Source organism: Melospiza melodia, chromosome 18, assembly GCF_035770615.1.
Source record: "Melospiza melodia melodia isolate bMelMel2 chromosome 18, bMelMel2.pri, whole genome shotgun sequence".
Taxonomy (NCBI): Eukaryota; Metazoa; Chordata; class Aves; order Passeriformes; family Passerellidae; genus Melospiza; species Melospiza melodia.
The window spans coordinates 797,767-815,904 of record NC_086211.1 but is presented as its reverse complement, the minus strand read 5'-3'; the positions used below and the strand labels follow the sequence as shown (position 1 = coordinate 815,904).

The window sequence follows — 18,138 nt, the reverse complement described above, 5'->3', positions numbered from 1 at the left end:
GTGAAGAAGAGTCAGAGGCAGTTTTTGCCCCAGAAGAGCTTCCTTAGGGCTGTTTGCCATGCTCTGGATGGCCGGGCACAGGCAGGGTGGCAGGGCAGGCTGCAGTGTCCCACTGGCACAGGGGTGACCAGGGCCACAGGTGATTCCCAGCTCTCCGGCATCACCGGGATGAACTGGGAAGCAGCAGAGCAGTGCCACGTGCCAGGGCTGGTGGCTCCTGCAGAGCCTTTCTTGGTGCCCATCACGCCCATGGAAAAGGCTCCCAAAGCTCAGGGTGGTTTCTGAGCTGGGAAGGAGCTGCTCAGGTGGGATTTGGGGAGCACCCCTGGGTTTGCAATGCCCATTGTCCCTGCTGCCCCCAGTGATGCTCTCCTCCCTGCCCCGTCTCCCCTTCTGCAGAGAGCCAAGATTGGCACGGGCTCCAAGGCTGCGGATGAGAAGACACGAAATGCCATCTCCAAACTGGACAACAACGGCAGCCGGGACCGCATGAAGCTCTCGGACTTCAACTTCCTGATGGTGCTGGGCAAAGGGAGCTTTGGGAAGGTGAGCTGCCCCTGTGTCTGCTCTGAGCACCCATGGGGGCACTGGGAGCACTGAACACCCCCAGTGGGACTGGGAGCACTGGTATCACAGCACTGGGAGCCCAGCTTGGCTCCCCTGTGTCCCACAGGGGACCCCATAGATGTCTGATGACACCACCACAAACTGCATCCTTTTGGGAAGACAAGCTGTGTATTTAAAGCTCTTTTTTATTTGGTTGGGGTTTCCTTCTTCTCTAACAATTACAAGTATATGGGACATTTTAATTAACTTCCCAGACTGGTTGTGAGCAGTAACAGAATTTCCTTCTCCTGGTGATGATGTGACTTGGAGCCTTCATTTTTTCATTTCACCAATCCCAGATGCACCTGTCGCATTCCACAGCAGCAGATAACCATTGTTTACATTTTGTTCCTGAGGCCTCTCAGCTTCTCAGGAGGAGAAATCCCAAGGAAAGGAATTTTATAAAAGATGTCTGTGGCACCCCCATGCTGTGGGTTGGCATCCCGGGGTGCAGGACAGCCCTGTGCCCCTGCCCTGCTGCTCTCTCACAGGAATGTCCCCTGTGCCCCTCCCAGAGCCCGTGCTGGCATCTGGGGGCTCCGTGCCTGTGCCGCGTCCCCGCCGCCTTCTCCCCCTGAATCTGAGCAACATTAGCAAACTCCTCAGCCGGCTCTGCCTTATATAAGGGAGAGTGTGACAGAAACTGTTCCCTGGAACAGCATGTTATAAATATGCTAATTAGCGCTAATTAAAACAGCACGTTGGTTCCTCCGGGTGGCTGCGGCCTCGCCCTCACGTGTGCCTGCACCTCGCCAGGCATCCCTGGGCATCCCGGCACGGGGACGCCCAGGTGCCGCCGCCCCGGCCCCGCCTCCTGCGCCAACAGAGGTGCCAGATGTGCGGGAGGAGCCTGGCAGGGGTGTCTGGAGCCGGGAGAGCAGCTCCTGGTGTGCCCAGCAGCTGGCTGTGCCCATGGCACTGCCATCCCTCTCCAGGCTGGCACCGTGTCCTTCCCTCTCCGGGGCTGGCACCTGCTCCTGTGCCTGCTGCCAGTCCCTGCTGGCTGGCAGAGCTCTGGGGCTGCAGTCACACTGTTTGAGTGAACTCTGTCTGTCTCTGTTAACCCTTTGGCACCCCAGATGTCCCGCTCAGCGTTTTGCTCTCTCCAGGGTCAGCAGTGCCCACCCACTGCCCTCAGTGGCTGTCCAGTTTGACAAACTTGCTTTCTCTGTGCTCAGAACATCTCCAGTCCTTGTGCTGGAGCATTCCCAAACAAACACTCTATATTGCAGGAATAAATCAAGTTAAATATCAGCTTTTTTTCTGCAGCAATAAAAAGTTAAACAGGAATGCAATCTGCTTCCCAGCGAGCGCGCTGGCAGATGGAGATCCCCGAGCCAGGCCTGGGGGTGGAAATGGATGTGCCTGGGAAAAGAGGGGCGTGGGGCTGTGTGCTCTGCCTTGGCACGCTCAGCCTGGCACACAGGTGCCCCTGCTGCCCTGGGGTCCCTGTGGGCTGCCCAGGATGGGGCTGGTGGCAGCTCCATAGGGCTGGAGCCGCTCCCACGGAGGGAGGCAGCGCCTGGCACGGCCAGCCTGGGTTTGCTTTGCTGCATTATAAATAGAGCAGAGGGAAATTAGGTGGCTTGCTCATATTTCTGCAGCTGATCAATCTGTGGTGCTCTGGAGCTGTCAGGCTTTTTGGGGTTTGTGTTGTTTGCTGAGCAGGGTGGAGCCTTTGGGCAATGCAGCTCTGGGCTCCAGGGCAGGGAGGGTTCCCTGGGCTGAGGTGACCCCCGGGCTCTGCTCTGCTCTGGGTGTGACACCGGGCAGCAGGGCAGGGCACGGGCGAGGCTGGCTCCCTGCTCCCCTGTCACCCATCCGTGTCCCCGTCCTGGGCTCCGGGCTGTGCCAGGGGCACTCAGCTGTTTGGATCTTTGGGGTTTGGGCACCTTCAGACAGCAGCAGGAATTTGTTCCTGGAAAGGGTGCTCAGGCACTGGCAAGGGCTGCCCAGGGAGGTTTGGAGTGCCCGTCCCTGCAGGTGTCCAAGGAGTGTTGGGATGTGGCACTCAGGGCTCTGGGGACAGGGTTGGGATCGGGCACAGCTGGGATTCAGTGGGCTGGGAGGGCTTTTCCAGCCTAAAGGTTTTCTGGGGTTCTGTGACACAGAGGGGAATCCAGCCCAGCTGTGCCCCAGCAGCGCAGCCCTGGGTGGATTAGAGCCCCACTCACAGCATGGACAGCCCTGAGCAGGTTCTGCATTATGGGGGCACCCCAGCCAGGCTGTCCCTGCAGAGGGCTGGGAGCCAGGTGCTCAGCAAGGTCCCTCAGGGCAGAGGCAGCTGCCAGGCTCAGAGGCTCCCTGCTTTAGTCACCTTTCCTCTGACAGGGCTGTGGATGGCAAGGCAGGTCTGTACAGAACTGATATTCTATATAATGCTCTTACACTCAGGTAACAGGTTTAATTTGCCCTCAAAATACGTTCCTGCAGTGGTTACTGCTTCTTTTCCACCAATTTTGAGCAACCAAAGCACTTCTGCTTTTGTCACCTAAAATGAGCTCTGGTTTTAGCACCTGTGTGAGGTGCCGTGTGAAGCTCAGTGGGTGTAAAATGGTGATAAATGGAGGCACTGAACCAAAGCAGCTCCGTTTGAGCAGAGCCCCAGGGGAGGGCAGGGGTGCAGGCACTGTGTGAGGCAGCTGTGTCTGCTGCCCTGCCACACAAACAGGGCCTGCCTTGGGCTGGGAGAGACTTTAGAGATCACCCAGTGCCATGGTAGGGACACCTCCCTCTGTGCCAGGTGCTCCCAGCCCTGTCCAGCCTGGCCTGGGCACTGCCAGGGCTCCAGGGGCAGCCACAGCTGTGCCAGTGCCTGAGCCTTGCTGGGTTCCATCTCACATCACAAGGAGCTGCTCTGGGTACCCAGGGCTCTTCAAGGATGAGCAGGCGAATAAATCCCATCCCAAAGTCCCTGACAGCCCCATGGCTCAGCCCTGCTGTGGGATGAGCTGGCTGCAGCCCTGCCCACCCATGGCAATGGCAGAGCCCTGTGCCTTGTGCCCTGTGCCCTGTTCCCTGCACCCAAACCAGTGGGTGGCACCACAGACCTCACTCCCCAGGCTGTGCCCCAGACTGGAATCACAGAGTCTCTGAGCTTGGAAAAGCCCTCTGGGATACTGAGTCCCACCCTAGCACTGCCACCCCCTGTCCCAAGTGCCACATCTGCCATCTGTGAAATCCCTCAGGGTGGCACTGCCCCCTGCCCGGGCAGCCTGTGGAGCTGCAGAGGGCTGGAACACCAGAGGGTTCATTCTGTAAATTCTGTAAGTTCTGCTGGCCCTGGTGTCTCTGAAGTCACCCTGAGAGCCGCTCGTGTGTCCTCTGCCCGTCTGGCCCAGCCTGGAGCGCGTTTCAGTTCCACCCTATCGATGGTGCCTCCACGTAATTTATTCCCCGAAGCCCCGAGCTGCTGTTCCTGATCCATGCAGGATCTGTGCCAGCTCCTTCAATGAAGAGCAATTCATTTCCACCAGCACTCCAGTCTGAGGCCATGAGAGGGTGAGGGAGGGAAAACAGGAACCAAAGGAGGTTTCAAGAGGGTTTATGTGCCGGCAGCCCAAGGAGCAGCTTGAGCTGATGGAGCCTGTGCTGGGTCAGGCAGGGACCCTGGCTGGGCTGGTGGGGTTAACCCAGGGATTGGCACCAGCAGGAGCAGTGAATCCCATTTACTGCAGTGAATAAACCTGCACTGGGTGGGACTGGCTGGGACTGGGAGGTTGGGTGGGCTCTGCTGGCTGAGAGGTGCCTTGGCTGGGTGATGAACCAGCTCCTGATGGGGTCTGCTTATTGTTCTGGAGGGGGAAACTGAGGCACAGAAAATCATGGGGTTTTTTATTACCATTCACTAGAGTCTAACTCTTTTCCACCTCAAATATTCACCACCTTGTAATTTGATGGGCTCTGTGCTCAGCCTCTGGACACCCTCACCCTGAGGGTGCCAAACCCCTGAGGAGAGCTGGGCCCAGGGACCATCAGACCCCTGGGGCCGGCTCCTGGAGGCACTGAGGTGGTGAGGAAGGAGATGGTTAACCCTTAGGTCCCTGGATGCTCTTGGGAGCAGCTGTGTGTGGTTTGGCCCCTCCTCGGGGCAGCCCCCGGTGCGGAGCCAGCAGCTGGGGCCGTTCCAGCTGGAGGCTCTGCAGCTGCCCGTGCCCCTCGGTGTGCTGTGCCCCTGCAGGTGATGCTGGCAGAGAGGAAGGGCACGGACGAGCTGTATGCTGTGAAGATCCTGAAGAAGGACGTGGTGATCCAGGACGACGACGTGGAGTGCACCATGGTGGAGAAGCGCGTGCTGGCGCTCTCGGGGAAGCCTCCCTTCCTCACCCAGCTGCACTCCTGCTTCCAGACCATGGTAAGGGCTGCTGGGCTGGGCACCTGAGCACGGGGAGCCCGACGCTCTGGGAAATGGATTGGAATGGTGCCCCAGGCCAGGATGGACAACCTGGGACAGTGGGAGGTGTCCCTGCCCATGGCAGGGGTGGCGCTGGGTGGGATTTAGGGTCCCTTCCACCCCAAACCACTCCAGGATTTTATATTCTCTGTACATCACTGCACCTGCCATAGCAATTGTGTGTTCTCTGCCTTGGCAGCCTCACACCTTCTCCAGTTCACTGGCAAAGGTGCCCCCAGGACCAAAGTGTGTGTGTGTGACATGGAAGGGTCATGTACAACAGCTGGGCCCTGAGATGTGCTCAGCAGGGAGCTGTGGGGACACCAGAGGTGATTCCCAGCCCCTCAGGTGCCCACAGCATCCCTTAGGGCTCAGTGGCAAAGGGCTGCACTTTGCCCAGGACTCAATCCTCTGATCAAAGCCCTGAGCACAGGGAGAAGGCGAATCCAAACTGCAGGAAATCCACTTTGCCATGGGTGTGGGGTTGGGTTTGTGTGAGTCAGGAGTGCAGAGGGGACAGGGCACCTTCAATGCAATCCCTGCCTGGCCCTGGAGCAGTGAATGAGAATGTCCAGGTGCACATCAGTGGAGCCAGCAGAGCCCTTTAGAACGGTGACAATGCTTTCCAGGAGGATTACATTTTAATATTGTCCCAGAAATTTCATTTCCCAAACACACTGGGTGTATTTAAAGCCTGCAGCCCGGCTTTGCAGCGCAGCAATCAGGCTGAGGCAGGAGCAGCTATTTCACACAGCATCTCCTGGCATCTGAAGTGAGTCAGCACGGGATTATTCCTGGCAGACCCATAGTAGCTTAATAGTAATCGTATTTGTAATGTAATCAAAATGTATAGCAGGCTGTATTATCAAAGGCTGGCACAAAGCACTTTGATTTCTGGGAGCACGGGCCTGAGCACAGTTCCCCACCAGGGCTGTTGGCTCAGCGGCTCCAGGAGACACAGAAGCCCTAAATCTTGCCTTTAAAGAGCAAGGGAGGATGAGCAGGGAGAGAGCTCCTGCCTGGGGCTGGGGGACCTGAGAGGCCGCAGGTCAGAGCCTGGGCTCGGGCAGGGGGTGAGGGGGTCCCTGGGGGACCCCAGGTGAGCTGTGCCTTGGCAGTGAAGGGCACAGCAGCCACAGCCTCACTGAGATTGTGTGAGATGATGAATCACACAGTCCTGCAATGGTTTGGGCTGGAAAGGATCTTGAACACCATCCATGGGCAGGGACAGCTTCCACTGTGCCAGGGTGCTCTGAGCCTCATCCAGCCTGGCCTGGGCACTGCCAGGGATCCAGGGCCAGCCACAGCTGCTCGGGGCACCTGTGCCAGGGCCTGCCCACCCTCCCAGGGAGGGATTTCTCCCTAATATCTGGTAAGGGGTGGATGGGGAGCATGGCTGTTGTCCTGGCTCTGCCCCTTGTTCCCAGCGTGCAGCCAGGCAGGCCATGGAGCAGTTCATTGGCAGACACTGGAAGGAACCCTGGCAGTGCCATTCTGGCTGCCCAGGGACAGGGGCGTGCCACCAGCTCTGTGCCAGGCTCTGCAGTGCATTTCCATCTGTGTCTGGGGGCTGCCCAGGGGTGTGCATGCTGCAGCCCTGGCCAGGGCTGTCCTTGGTGGCAGGGGCAGGGCCAGGCCAGCTCGGTGCCCATCCCTGCTGTAGCCCATGGGCAGCCGTGCCATCTGCCTGCTGTCCCTGGTGGCAGGGGCAGGGCCAGGCCAGCTCGGTGCCCATCCCTGCTGTAGCCCATCTGCCTGCCTGAGTCACTCCCGGCTCTGCTGGGCACAGCACTCCCTTCCCCACCCAAAGCTCCTGCTTTTAGAGCTCAGCTGGCTGCCTCGAGAGGCAGTGTATTTAATGCTCTTCCTCCTTGAAGCAGATCGATATATTTAGGAGGCAGCTGCAGCCCAGCCCAGCGCTGCTCTGCCTGCTCAAGGTGACATTGCCACACGTGGGCTGGCCGGCCCTGCCAGGGCTGCCCTGCACTCAGGGGTGCTCCCAAACCCCCAGGCAGTGAAAAGCTGAAATCCCTGCTCTATCCCCTCAGTTTTACACAATTCCCTGCTCTATCCCATGAGTGCAGTGTGTTTTACACAATTCCCTGCTCTGTCCCCTCAGTGCAGTGTGTTTTACACAATTCCCTGCTCTGTCCCATGAGTGCAGTGTGTTTTACACAATTCCCTGCTCTATCCCCTCAGTGCAGTGTGTTTTACACAATTCCCTGCTCTATCCCCTCAGTGCAGTGTGTTTTACACAATTCCCTGCTCTATCCCATGAGTGCAGTGTGTTTTACACAATTCCCTGCTCTATCCCATGAGTGCAGTGTGTTTTACACAATTCCCTGCTCTATCCCATGAGTGCAGTGTGTTTTACACAATTCCCTGCTCTATCCCCTCAGTGCAGTGTGTTTTACACAATTCCCTGCTCTATCCCATGAGTGCAGTGTGTTTTACACAATTCCCTGCTCTATCCCATGAGTGCAGTGTGTTTTACACAATTCCCTGCTCTATCCCCTCAGTGCAGTGTGTTTTACACAATTCCCTGCTCTGTCCCCTCAGTGCAGTGTGTTTTACACAATTCCCTGCTCTGTCCCCTCAGTGCAGTGTGTTTTACACTATTCCCTGCTCTATCCCCTCAGTGCAGTGTGTTTTACACTATTCCCTGCTCTATCCCATGAGTGCAGTGTGTTTTACACAGCCCCACTGCCCCTGTGCCGCTGTGCTCCATCCCTGGGGCTGCCCCACAGCTGGGGGGGGGCAGCACTGCTGAGCCCAGCTCCTCTGGGTGGGCACTGCCAGGCTGGGAAATGCCCTGTGGGTGCTGGGTGGGCACTGCCAGGCTGGGAAATGCTCCATGTCGTCCCCTCTGGACCCCCTTTGCCCCCTGAGCATGGCCAGAGCGACCCTCAGAGCAGGCTGGAAGGGGTGAGGAGTGGGAGCAGCCCCCTCCTGCCTGCCCTGCACCCCAGCACTGCCATCCTGGGACAGGGCTGGGGGTGTCACAGCCCCTCCTGGGCCTGGCCCAGCCCTGGTGGCCCTGGATGGAGCTCAGTCCCCTTGGGAACTGCTCGTGTCTCTGTGCTTGCCCTGACTGGAGCCAGGGAGTGCCAGGGAAATGCCAGCGGGGACCTGCAGAGCAGCTCTCTGGAAATGGCTCCTGTCAGGAAGGGCAAATGTGCTCCTGGCAGGGAAAAACCTCTGGTTTAGGGGTTCCTCCACTTGCCTTCTCCAGGGGATGTGTCTGCAGAGGGGCAGAGCCCCGGTCCCAAGGCATTAATGCTCATGGGCTCTGTGTGGTCAGCAGCCCCTGGGGAGCACGGGGATGGTGGCTGTGCTCCCTGCAATGACAGCCTGGGGCTGCCAGGGCCCTTGGCACCTGTTCCTGACCCTGCAGGCTCCCTGCTCTGATCGTCCTGCTGCTAACTGCTCCCTTCTTCCCCCCAGGATCGCTTGTACTTTGTGATGGAATATGTGAACGGTGGGGACCTGATGTACCAGATCCAGCAGGTCGGGAGGTTCAAGGAGCCCCACGCTGTGTGAGTGCGCTGCTTTGGCACCCCGGGGTACCTGTGGGGTGCACTGTGCCACAGACAGAGCCCGGGGCTCTGCAGGGCAGCTCCTGGCAGGAATCAGGGACGGGAAGGTGCAGCAGAGCTCTTTGTCTGGTGCTGCTGCCTCCACCTCACCCTTGGGGTGCATTGTATTGTAAGTAATTGAGGGAAATGGAAATCGATAAATGTGGGTACATAAAGGCAATAGAAATAGATAAATGTAGGCACATAAAGGCAGTAGAAATAGATAAACGGAGGCACATAAAGGCACCATGCAGAGGGTGTGGAGGCTTCCTGGGAGACACCAGGGCTCTGCTCTCCCTGGTCCCTTCCCAGGGCAGGTTTGGCTGCTCTGCCAGGTGCCCAAGCCCAGTGTTAACTCTTGGCTCCTGTTCCTTGAGAGCTGGGCAGAGCAGGATGTGTTCCTGGGAGCCTCCAGGTGCTCACATAGACCCACAAACACTGAGCACAGCCTGGTGGGCTGAATGGTGTCTGAGAGCCCTCTGAGACCCGGGGCATGCCCCAGGGCAGTGTGGCAGTACTTGTGGCAGTGCCTGCTGGCCCCAGGAGCAGGGATGGCTCTCTGAGCCGTGCTGCCAGCCTGTCCTGAGGAGCAGCCCTGGGTCCAGCTCCTGCTTAATCCGTGCCACCAGAAGTGCCAGCCCCCAGAGACATCCCTGCCAGCTCAGGCTGCCCTGGATCATCCCCTGCGACCCTCCTCTGGAATTTCCCTGCCTTGTCCTTGCTCGCACCTGCCTGACGCGCTCCCTTCACTGCCACCCCATTGGGAAGGTTTTATTGATCTCCTGTAATTGTCAGTTTTAAACCTCCTCTTTCAGGTTCTACGCAGCAGAAATAGCCATCGGGCTGTTCTTCCTGCAGAGCAAAGGCATCATTTACCGGTAGGTGAGCTCGTTCCTGCCTCCCTCCTTGCCCCAGAGCTGCTCCAGGGCCTGTCCCTGCCCGTGCCACGGATGGGGCTGGCAGCTGCCCACAGCACCATGGCAGCATCCTTAGGGTTGGGAAGGACCTGTGGGATCACTGGGTGCAGCCATGCACGTGGTGTGTCCCAAAAGGAGCCGTGGGTGCCCCCGGTCTGGGGGAGGATCCTGCTTTACCCCAGCTGATGGGAAGGCAGCTCTGGCTCTCCCCTGCCCTGTTCCATGTGTTCTCTCCACACAACACAAATGCTCCCTGGCAGCCGGGACCAGCTCCCAGCCCCGGGTTTGGCCGCAGGGCCCTGCTCTCTTACGCTGCCCCTGGAGTCAGCGTGTGCCAGTGGCCTGTTCGAGCTCTGCGGTGCCACCCTGTCGCTTCTGCTTGGCCACCGAGGCTTCAGTGCCATCCCCAGTGCGCTGCCAGCAGCCAGAGGTCGCTGCCATGTGCAGCACCAGGCTCACAGGCTGCTGGCTGAGCTCTGGAGGCAGCGCTCGCTGCTCCTCCCTGCTGGGAGAGCTGGCAGAGCCCAGGGTGGAGCGCAGCATCCTAATGAGTGTCAGATACCATTACGTGCTCTGTGAAGGGAGATGCCAGCAGTGCTGCTGGAGTCAGGAGATGCTAAAGATGAAAGAAGTGGAGCAAACTTGACGTGAGGGCTGTTTCTTGCCATCAGCTGCTGTGGAGAGATTCTAGGTCTGCTGGTCCCCAGTGGCTCTGCTTCCTTCCTTCCTCGGAATCTGAATCCCAGCTCGTGTCCGTGTGCCTTTGGCCTGTCAGGGTTCTGAGCACTGACAGGATAATTAGAAAACACAGCCTTGAACCCAGCCAGAATGTAGAAACTGCACCAGAATGCCCAGTGCTTGCTACAGAGGTGTCCTTGAGGCTGCAGCATCCACCTCTGGAGGGTGGCTCGAGGCTGGGATTGAGATCCAGGGATGTGTGGTTGGATCCACCTCTACAGCTGGTGCAGAGGAGCAGAGCTGGGGGCTGGTACCACAAACAGGCACTCTGGGGCTGGGCAGCACGGGGAAACACAGCTGCTTTGTATTTCAGGGGGCAGAGTGCAGGTGAGGCAGGAACTTGTGTCACGGTCTGCTTTGCCCTGCAGGGACCTGAAGCTGGACAATGTGATGCTGGACAGCGAGGGGCACATCAAGATCGCCGACTTTGGCATGTGCAAGGAGAACATCTGGGATGGGGTCACCACCAAGACCTTCTGTGGCACCCCGGACTACATCGCGCCCGAGGTAGGGACAGAACTGATCCCTGTGCTCCCTCCTGGCCTTGGGCAGCTCTGCAGCTGAAACAGGGGTTCAGGAATTCACTAAATTCACCATCCCTGTGCTCCCCGTGCTCCCTCCTGGCCTTGGGCAGCTCTGCAGCTGAAACAGGGACATTCAGGAATCCACCATCAGCCTGCAGAGTTCATGCCCCCAGCCCTGTGCATCCCCACATCCCCCTAAGGGAACAGGGGTGCTGGATCTGCCTGCCTGGGGTGCTGTGTGCTGCTCCCACCTCCAAGAGCAGCACATCCTCATGCTGCTCTCCCTGCAGGGGGATTTCCTCACTGGGGTTTTCCTGTGTCCATCCTGCTGCCAGCTCTGAGCCTGCTCTGTCCTTGGCATGCTCAGACCCACTGCAGGTTGTTCCTGACTCACTCCTGGAAATGGCAAACCCAGGGCTCAGCTCTGCCCCTCACTGTGTGTGATAGAAGCTTCCAGCACAACATGACCAGTGAGAAACGGGATTATCAGTGAATAATATTTCCACGTGGAGGGGAAATCTTTGGATCTGTCCAGCTCACTGTTTGCAGTGAGGGGCCATGTCTGATGGGGAGAGGCTCCCCATCCATGGCTCTAGATCCCCACAATATGAATTTGGATTTGGTTATTACTGGTGTGATAGAGTCACACATTACACTTCCATGAGGTGCTGTATGGGCACAGTTTAATCCAGACTTGTGAAATTCAGAGCAGTAATTATTCTCAAATGTCTGTTCCCTTCACTTAAAAGTGTCTCTCCAAACTCTTGTCACTCTGCTGAATTTGCAATGATGAAGTTAGTATTTATTCATTTAGATATTTCAGAGAGAGATTCTCTTTGCTGGGACATCAGTGCTCTTGTGTGCTGAACCACATTGTGTTTGCTGCTCCAGTGAGGTTTCCCATTCCTGGATCCATCCCTCATCCCACCAGGATTAATTCTGGTGCTGCTGGTGCAGAGCTGGTGACTGTGGGTGATTAATGCTCCTTCACAGCAGGACAAATCACCAGCTCTCCCTGTGTATGCCCAAGTGTTTTCACTTTAACTCTTATTTTCTTCTCCTTGCCCTAATTTGTCTTTTTCCAAAAGCAGAACAGCAAGTGGGAAATTAGGATGCAAATCACTTTGGCACCCAGGAATGGCCCTGTCACCTGCAGGGCTGTGAGCTTCCCACACCAGCAGTGGGGAACAGCACAGGACAGGGGATTTCTTTCAAGTGCTCTTTCCTTTTGAAGGCCTGTGTGGTGTGAACTGCTCCCACCTGAATTTCCCAGGGCGCTGTAGAGAGCAAGGGGAGGGTCTGGGGTCCCTCGGGGGGGGGTTCCAGTGCTGAAGTGTGTCCCAGGGAATAACCCCATCCCTGTGACCCACTGCAGCTCGGGGTGGCTTTGCCCTGTGTCAGAGCTGGGGGGTAACACTGCTGTTGCTGCTATTGCACTGATATTGCACTGATATTGCACTGATATTACACTGATATTACTCTGATATTACACTGTAATTTTTGTGTAATTTTTGTGCTGTTGCTGTTTGCAGATCATTGCCTACCAGCCCTACGGGAAGTCGGTGGATTGGTGGGCGTTTGGAGTGCTGCTCTATGAGATGCTGGCTGGCCAGGTGACTGAGTTGGGCTCCTCTGGGTGGGCTGGGTCCATTGTGAGCACAGGACAGGCTGCTGTGGCATTGCCACGCCTGGCACGTGGGTGGGCACCCCCTGAGCTGGGGGCGATGCTGGTCTGGGGATTGCAGTGACAGGACCAGTGTCACTGTGGGGCTGGCTCCAGGCCAAGGAGCAGAGCAGCCCCAGGGATCTTTGGGACCCAGGAGGGCCCCTGAAGCTGTGTCTGCTTGGCTCCAGGCCCCCTTTGAGGGAGAAGATGAAGATGAGCTCTTCCAGTCCATCATGGAGCACAACGTCGCCTACCCCAAGTCCATGTCCAAGGAGGCCGTGGCCATCTGCAAAGGGGTAAGGGCAGGGCAGGGGGAGTGTGGGGAGGGACAGCCTGCCCCCGGGTCCCAGCCTGCCCCCCCTGGGTCCCAGCCCCCCACTGCTCCCACCATGGCCAGGCTCTGGCACTCTTGGGTTCTGGTGCCTGTGCCCGCCAGGGCTAAAGCCACAGCTTGTGCCACTGTGTGTGTGTGTCCTAAACCCAGGTTAAAATGACACCTGCATCCTCCCTGTGCCCCTGCACTGAGCACAAATGCAGCTGGGACTGGGGCTGGCCTGGGAGAACTGGGGTGCTGGCTGGAGGGTGGGAAGGGAGGGCTCCTGCCAGTGAGGACAGGGCAGCTCTGAGAGCTTTGCCTGAAGTGAAAACTGATGCTCAGGGAAAACGGGTGTTATTCCCAAACAGTTTTCCTAAGATCAGAGACAAAACCTTCATCCTCCCACTTAGCTGTGATAAGTTGCCCTTCAGGACAACCCGAAGCTCTGCTGGTGTCTCCATGAGGTCAGGGCAGCATTTTCATTATCCTGCCTCTTAATTTGCAGTGAAGCTCTGCCTTGCCCAGCATAACAAGCTGGGCTCTCCGTGGACTGGGCCTAGGCCTGGCTTAATTGCAGCCTGAGTTAATTTGGGATGTGATGGATAAAGGCTGGCGGGGTCCTGGTGCTGTTCTGTGTGCCTGGGACTGAGCCTCATCTCACCCCCCAGTGCCACACTGCTATAAATAAGTGTTTGTGTAGGAATTTAAGAAATGTTTGCTTATAATAGTTAATATTGAAAATATCTGAATGTTCTGTGTCTCAAAATAGAGTTTCTATCTCCAAATGACACATCCTGCGCTTCTCGCTCCCACTGCGGCATTTCAGAGCCTCTTGCTGGCGTTGCCAGGATTCTGAGCTGCTGCTAAAGAGGAGCATTCCCTTGTCCCGTGGGGAAAAGCTGCTGCAGGAGCTCCCACCTGGAATGGGGCACGGGGAGGGGGTGCTGCCCTGCCACAGCCAGCAGGAAAATCAAATCCTTCATTCAGAAACCGCTGGGTGGCTGGAGGGGCATCCCACCGAGGCTGTCGCCATCTGCCATCCCCTTGCTGGTGCGATTTGGGATGTAGAGGGAAAATCCAGAGTGTTCCTGGCCTGGCAGGTGCTGGGGCACGCTCAGAGCTGCCGAGCAGCCCTGGGCTGGAGCAGGGCCGGGCTCGGGGCTGGCTGTGTGTGCTGCTGCCCCAGGCACGGGCTGGGAGCTGTGAATCACCGAGCAGGGGCTGCCCAGCCTGCAGAGCCTGCCAGCCCCTCGCTGCCTCTGCAAGGGCTTTCCAGGGAGAGGCTGCTGCCTCGGGAAGCTGCTCTCCAGCACTCCTCCAGCTGCAGATGCTGTCCCAGCTGGAGCAGGGATGCGCTGCTGTTTGCTCACAGAGCAGTCGGTGGCTTTGCTCTCTCCTTGTATTTCTTGGAGGTTTTTTTTGTCATTTCAGGGTTTTAGTTTGGGTTTTTTTCCCAGGGTTTCCCTTGCTTTCAGTGCCCTGTTGCAGTTAAAGATGGGCTCTCCTGAGCAGGTTTGTTCTGTGCCCTGGGGTGGCAGGGCTGACCTGTACCCAGTGGTGGGGGTGTCTCAGCTCCCCAGCCGAGCACTGGCACCTCCTGCCCCCCACGGGGGTCTCACAGCCCCCAGCCCTGGCACACAGGGCCAGGCTTGCTGCAGCCCTGGCATCAGGGTGAACTGCCCTGATTTAATGAAGCAGTGTTTTGTTGGGAGCACAAAGCTCATATTCTCCATCCTTATCGACGTCTTGTGAATCTCTGGCATCTCCATCTGATCTGTGAGCAGGGCTCAGACCCTGCCCCAGGATATTAATGTGGTACAGCTGCCCGTGGTTCCTGGGGCCCCTTTCCCTTACTGAGCCAGGGAAGAGGAGAAGTTTAGATGATAAACAACATTAATGGGCTGTTTGTGCTATTTTCCCTCCAAAGGGCAGCTTGCCCATGTCAAAGGGGCAGTGGGGTTTGCAGTTAACCCTGCAGGTGCTGAGAAGTTTGTGCCAAGCAAAGGGACCGCTGGGCAGCTCCCCTGCTGCAGCCAGGTGCTGAGGGAGCCCTGCCAGCTCCTGGGGATGTTCCTTGGCAAACCAGTTCCATTCCCAGACGGGAAGGGGATGTGCCCATCCTGCCAGTGCTCGTGTACCTGCCATCTGCACAGTCTGCTCTCATAAAGCACTGTCAGCCTGCCCTGCCCCTGAGTCACTCCAGCTCCTTCCTCAGTGTCCTCCTCTCCTTGGAGCCCCAATGCACCTGCAGGAGGTGGGGCCCTGATGTGGGGCGTCCAGAGGGGACATTCTGGGGGGCAGAGGGACAGGAGTGACTGTGTCCTGCCTCCTGTCCCCAGCTGATGACCAAGCACCCTGCCAAGCGCCTGGGCTGCGGCCCCGAGGGGGAGCGGGACATCAAGGAGCACGCCTTCTTCCGCTACATCGACTGGGACAAGCTGGAGCGCAAGGAGATCCAGCCCCCCTTCAAGCCAAAGGCTGTAAGTGTGCTGGGCCCCCCTGTCCCACTGCTGGGCCACCACTGTCCCACTGCTGGCCCTCCAATGTCCCACTGCTGGGTCCTTCACTGTCCCACTGCTGTGTCCCGCCCTGAGCCCCAGTGTGGGTGTCCCTGCCCATGGTGCTGCTCTGTGCCCCAAACTCTGCCTGGCCCCGTGTTGTCCCTTTGCTCTCCCTGCCCTCATGTACACACAGGAGCAGGGATGTCCCTGCCTGGATTTCCCTTTGTCACTGGGGTCTGGCAGGGTCACAGCAGAGTCTCTGTGGGGCTCCAGGTCCTCAAGGCTTGGATTGTTCTCGTGCCTCCCCCGGGTGCTGTTGGCTGCAGTGCCCCAGCTGGGCTCTGCTGTTTCACAGAGAGCTGGATCCCCACTGGATCTGCTCTTGTGGCTGCTATTTATGGTCAGTGTGGGGACATTAATCCTGAATCCATCCTCCCAGGCCAGCGCAGAGCTGGGGAATGCTCTGTGTGCTCACCTGCAGCCTCGCTGTCCCTGTGCCCATAACAGCCTTCTGCACCTCTGCTTTTCCTCTGCTTTACAGATACCCTGCTCCTTTGAGGGCCCCTTTGGTGCTTGGAAAACTCTGCTTTCAGGGAGAGTGTGGAGGGTGCTGGGTGCCTCTAGCTCTGCTCTTTCTCTGTGCCTCTCTGCTCCCGCAGGATTTTCCCTCCCACAGCTCCTTTCCTGGTCCAGCTGGGATGGAACACCCCTGTGGTGGCTGGGCAGGGGTGCTGGCCTGGAGAGCTGCCCCTTGCCCTGTGTTTGGGGCTGGCGTTTGAATTTCAGGCAGATGTTCTCCCCCAGGCCCAGTGCTGGCAGTGGAGCCTCTGCAGGGAGCTCGTGGTGCTGTCCTTGGCTCAGAGCTGCCCTCACAGTGTGAGCTGTGCCCCCTCAGAGGGGCAGTGTGCTGCTCTCCCTCCTGCCTGGCAGTGGGGGCACGCAGGGTGGGCAGCACAGGGGTCTGGGTGCTGCCTGCTGCCTTTCCCTGGAGGGGAGGGACCCTCCAGGACATGGACCCCGCAGGAGCAGCATCGCTGGCAGAGCTGCACCTTTGATATCAAGGTATCAGCGCTGTGCAAGTGTTTGGGGCTGTCTGTGCCCCCCTGATTCACTGTCTGGGGCTGGCATCTGACCCTTGTGCCAGGGATGCTGAGGTACAAGGGGGATCCCTGAGCTCCAGCTGTGCAGGGATCCTGGTCCACACCTGGATTCACTGAAGGGGCACCGTGGGGTCATTCTGCACAAGTCCCTGTCTCCTGAACCCACAGCTGCTGCCATCTCCCACCTCTGTGCCCATTTCCCAGTGAAGCTGCTGCTGCTGTGTCCCCTCCTGCCATCTCTCTCTTCCTTCCCAGTGTCACTGCCTGCCCTGGGCAGGGGCACAGCATTGGTGTTTGGTGCTTTGCACTGAAAAACCACTGAATTCCATCAAAAGCCCTTTCTTACTGCTCTGCTGCTTTAAACTGTGCAAATTCTGTCCTGTTTTAGATGCCTCCTTCCTCTAGAAATCCCTGTGACACCAGCCCTGCTGTAAGCTGCCGGCTGTCGCTTCCCCCGGCGGCTGGCACCCGGAAAATTCCCTGTGTGATAGGGCAGGGAGATTAACTGCGGCTGATTTGGGATTTAGGGAGGATTAAGACAACTCAGGTACCTGCTGATAGCTGATATTTCTCCTGCAGTGCTGGAAAAAGCTCTTTCTTTGGTGCCAGCACAGGGCAGAGCAGCAGGGATGGCAGTGGGGCTTGGGCACTGCAGGGAGGGTTTGGGGTGACAGAGGACATGTGCCCCAGTGTTTGTGACCTGTGATCGTCCTGATGGCCACACCAGGGCCAAGTGCTGCTGCACACAGGGCTGGTGCTGGCCTGGCTCCTCTCCTTGGCTCGAGGCTATTTTGTTTTCCTTTTATTTTTTCATAGTTAGCAACTGTAAAGGTCAGGCTGCAGTAATTGTCTGTATGCAGAGCTTCAAAACAAGGAGTGAGATGCAAATGAGGGCTGGGAGTCAGCCCCCAGCTGCTGTCCCCAGCCTTGCCCTTCTGCAGAGCATGCTCAGCCCGGGGAGCACCAGCCAAGGGGAGCAGAGCCCCATCCACACTGTGTCCAGGTTTGTTTTGCCCCTCAGAGTCCGTGTCTGGTGTGAGCTGAGGCTCAGCTCCCCAGATTGTCTCCAGGTTTGTTTTGCCCCTCAGAGTCCATGCCTGGTGTGAGCTGGGGCTCAGCTCCCCAGATTGTCTCCAGGTTTGTTTTGCTCCTCAGAGTTCATGTTTTCTGTGAGCTGGGGCTCAGCTCCCCAGATTGTCTCCAGGTTTGTCTTGCTCCTCAGAGTTCATGTTTTCTGTGAGCTGGGGCTCAGCTCCCCAGCCCCTCCTGGTCCCACAGAGCCCCCTGTGCCCCTGCAGCAGCAGCCACAGCTCCTCTGGGCACATCCCTGTGCTCCTGGGGCCCCTCTGCAGTTTGGGGTGGGGGCTCAGGGGGTCCTGGGGGGCTCTCAGTGCCTGCCCAGCGCTGCTGCCGTGGATCCCTGCCCGAAGCTCCATCATTTCCCGCTGACAGCAGTGGATGGAGGCTCCTGGCCGCAGCTCAGAGCCAATTCCTCAATTCCCAGGAGCTCCTGTGTTGCTTTGTGCTTGATTAACCTTTATCACAGAGTCAGGAACAAGACAGATCAGGGGCTGGCTTGTCTTTGGTGCTTCTGACGTGGGGCTCTGCTTGGCTGCTCCCCGCTCGGGCTGGTGCATAACAATTCCTTTCCTGGGTCTGCAGCTACCCTGGGAGTGTGTTTACACTTCCCTGCTCTCCCTGTCTCTCGTTGAGATAATTATTGTTTTTGGTATCTAATTACTCCTTTACTTTACATAAAGCCTAGTGATTTGAAAAGTCTCATTTTGAAAGCACTGAAATCG

The 18,138-nt window shown here is 57.8% G+C and overlaps 1 protein-coding gene across 2 annotated transcripts in view; it reads left to right on the top strand.

Moving 5' to 3' along the window:
• The window catches only part of PRKCB (protein kinase C beta), an 84,747-nt gene that overhangs the window by 58,081 nt on the left and 8,528 nt on the right, over positions 1–18,138 (top strand). For both annotated transcript variants that reach the window (XM_063171568.1, XM_063171567.1), the window contains exons 9-16: positions 400–546; positions 4,787–4,960; positions 8,444–8,535; positions 9,390–9,452; positions 10,598–10,736; positions 12,286–12,366; positions 12,608–12,715; positions 15,075–15,215. In XM_063171568.1, the coding sequence (XP_063027638.1) occupies positions 400–546; positions 4,787–4,960; positions 8,444–8,535; positions 9,390–9,452; positions 10,598–10,736; positions 12,286–12,366; positions 12,608–12,715; positions 15,075–15,215 (945 nt within the window). The remainder of the gene's footprint in view (positions 1–399; positions 547–4,786; positions 4,961–8,443; positions 8,536–9,389; positions 9,453–10,597; positions 10,737–12,285; positions 12,367–12,607; positions 12,716–15,074; positions 15,216–18,138) is intronic.